This window comes from Lactuca sativa, chromosome 4 (assembly GCF_002870075.4).
Source record: "Lactuca sativa cultivar Salinas chromosome 4, Lsat_Salinas_v11, whole genome shotgun sequence".
Taxonomy (NCBI): domain Eukaryota; kingdom Viridiplantae; phylum Streptophyta; class Magnoliopsida; order Asterales; family Asteraceae; genus Lactuca; species Lactuca sativa.
The window spans coordinates 220910805-220913871 of NC_056626.2; the positions used below are offsets into that span (position 1 = coordinate 220910805).

At 45.1% G+C, this 3067-nt stretch overlaps 1 protein-coding gene across 1 annotated transcript; it reads left to right on the forward strand.

Moving 5' to 3' along the window:
- Positions 1–782: 782 nt before the first annotated feature.
- Positions 783–2710, forward strand: LOC111881603 (uncharacterized). The gene is made up of 5 exons (XM_023878007.2): positions 783–1367; positions 1627–1845; positions 1935–2209; positions 2326–2443; positions 2543–2710. Exons 1-5 carry the CDS (start codon positions 783–785, stop codon positions 2708–2710), a joined length of 1365 nt encoding a protein of 454 aa, XP_023733775.2.
- The last annotated feature ends 357 nt before the right edge of the window (positions 2711–3067 follow it).

Below are 3067 nucleotides of genomic sequence, written 5' to 3' on the forward strand. Positions count from 1 at the left end.
TTGTACGTATAAAAGGAATTGAAATGGTACTCTCTAACCTTTTATCACTTACCAATCTCTCTCAAAGAACAAAGGAGATTTTTCTTACTGTTCATCATCTTCTTCAAGCTTCTACAATGGAAGACTCTTCGTCCGTTCATCATACTTCCGTTCGCCAACCACTTCTCAAAATCAAACCCCAACAGAACCTGATCATTGATCTCACTCCATTTATCTATGAGCCCTACACGCTATACGTTGTTGAGTGTCTCAAATACTCACCTCTCGTCGAAGCGTTGACCAAAGTCGAAGTCGTACCAATGCCACGCCTTTCTCTTGTCTACTCCACTACCTACTACGACAAGGTTCATGAAAGGATTCACTTCAAAATCCACAATGAGAAGACCTCTATCTCCAAGCACCGCTTATGTGCCCTAATTGGTCTTTCTCAAGAACAATCTCTGGTAAACCCTGAATCTATCACCACTGGTCAATTGTTTTCCATGTTTTACCAGATGGGGTATACTGAAACCCTCACCACAATCACCAAGTTCAAGAAGTCCTGCCTTCCTCCTTAATGGAATGGCCTTTTCACGTTGCTGTTCAAGGGACTCTCCGAGCGAAGCGCTGGCTCAGATGGTGCAAGCAAGTCTTTTATGATTGTGTCATATGGGTTGTACCATGGGATCAACTTGGATTATGGAACTATTATCTGGCAGCAATTGGTACAAATCTTGGTCTCTTCATCCAGGCACTCTGAGATCTCATGTGGGTGATTCTGGTCAATCATCACCAAATGGGCAATGGACCGCCTTCATGTTCCAATCATGGCAGACTCTCTTCTCTCCTCCATTGCTACCTTTCACACAACCAAAATCATTGTCACAAATCCCACCAAGTACTCCTTTATTGGATCTATTCCTGAATCCATGCTCGCTCGTACCTCTGCGTCGAGTAACGTTCTCCAACAATACAAGAAGCATCCATCTTCAGGTCCAAGGGAGCTTACGCCAGCCATGGTTTACTCCATTGAAGAGGCTGACAAGCCAGCTAAAAGGGGCAAGAAGACTGAGAATCAGAAGGAGGCACCTGTTTCCAAACCAACCAAGGGGCAAGCCCCCAAGAAGCGAAAGTCTGACAAGGCTGCTACATCACAGGCTCAACCAAAAAAGCAGAAGAAGCCTGCTAGGAGGCTTGTAATACAATCCTCGAGTGATTCAGATTCAAAGTATGTTCCTCCTAAACATAAGAATGCTCCTCCTTCAGAATCTGAGAGCGAAAGCTCTGATGATGAGGCTTCGGGCCAAGGTAATACTCCGCCTCGCTCTCCTACCTCAGAAATTCCAGTTTGCTCTCACCCTCCTTCACCTCCACCTGTAACCATCCCGGTATCCATCCCTCCCATATTTCCCATTCTAACCACTCAACCATTCACTACAATTCCCATCCCCACTCCCATATTCACAGACACTACTACTACCACAGGAGCTCACTCCACTGCTCCCACTAACCGAACCACATGTCACAACCGAACCTCCAGCCACTACCAAACCCTTATCTCCCACTCAATCCACATAAACAACCCCTATTCTAGGTGGTGAGGACTTGGAATTTGATTCCACGTATTTCAGTCCTTACCGTGTGCAGAGTGATGATGATGATGATGAGCCAGTTACAAAGCGTCATCTCAAGGCAGTGAAGGACAAACTTGATCAACTGCTCTCATCCTCTTCCTCTGGAGCTTACTCTGAAGCGGCATTAAAGGCTTTATTCACAACTGTTGTTCAAGAACACAGTGCCTCACTCTCTACTGCAGCCAAATCCATTGAAGCATCCACTTCTCAATGCCAGCAAGCCTCTCTTGCTGTTGAGGCTTCTACCAAGGAGTGCAAGGAAGCGACTTAAAAGTCGATAAACTAGTTTCTGAAGCTCATCTTTTTCTAGATTATTTGTAGGCAGCAGCTACGAAGAATGCTCAAACAGTCAATGCTTCGATGGATAATCCTCAACGTTCTCTTCAATCTGAACGTTCCAACCTTGAAGCTGCTCGCCAGGCAATTGAAGCTGCCAACGAAACTTTACATGCTAACGTCAATGATCGATTGACTCCACTGGAGGCTGAGTTAGCTGTAGAGAATCATATCATGGATGAGCTATACAGGCGAACCTCCCAGCTGAAAATACAAAATTACAAGCTGCGTACTGCTACTGCTGAGGTCAACGACCTAAAGTAAGAAAGGGAGGTCATTCGGAGTTCTGCTGCTGATGTTCACTCCATCCTATCATCACCATAACTATCAGGTGCCATTTGGCTGACAAGCTCATACCAACATTGGACATCCTTAGTCATATTGAGGGTGTTCTGGTGACTGGTGTCCAGCCGAAACAAGGGGGAGAGAAGGTAAAAACTCAACCTCCTTCTGGACCAAAACCATCTACTGTACCGAAGGGTAATGAAGCTTCGGTTAGTAACAAGGAGAAAAAGAAGAAGAAGACTGGTGAGGATGACACAGACAATGAGGATGATGTCTATGCTGAGAATCCTAAAAACCCTTTTCAAAAGGTAAAGCCCTCTAAAAAGGAAATGGAAGAAAACTACAAGAAACAAAAAGCTGAGCTCGAGCAAAAGCGAAAGGAGGCGGAGCTCCTAGAAAAGAAGAAGTCCATGTTTCCTGTCTGGACTATAGATTCGCTTCAAAGATGCGCAATCGATGAGCCAAGCATTCTTTAGCTTGAGTCAGTAATGTCATTTGGGCTCGAGAACTCCAAGGATGCACAGTTCAACATGCCAATCACACGAAAGGCATTTATCTTCCATTGCTTCAATTCGACTGTTGCTATTCCTTCCCCAGACCCGAAGGTAAATAAGGATCTGCTAGAGTTCTACTTGGAGTTTGCTCAACCCCAGTACTTGACCTGGAGTTCGAAGAAGATTACTACTGTCAAGGTGTTGAAGCCCTACTCAGCGGGGAAGTTTATTAATCTCAAATTCAAAGTGACTCGAGGAACCGAAGGCTCAGTTCACAACTTCACCCCTGCTGATCTACCGAACCTTAATCCCAATGACTGGATACTCCTAAACAGCATT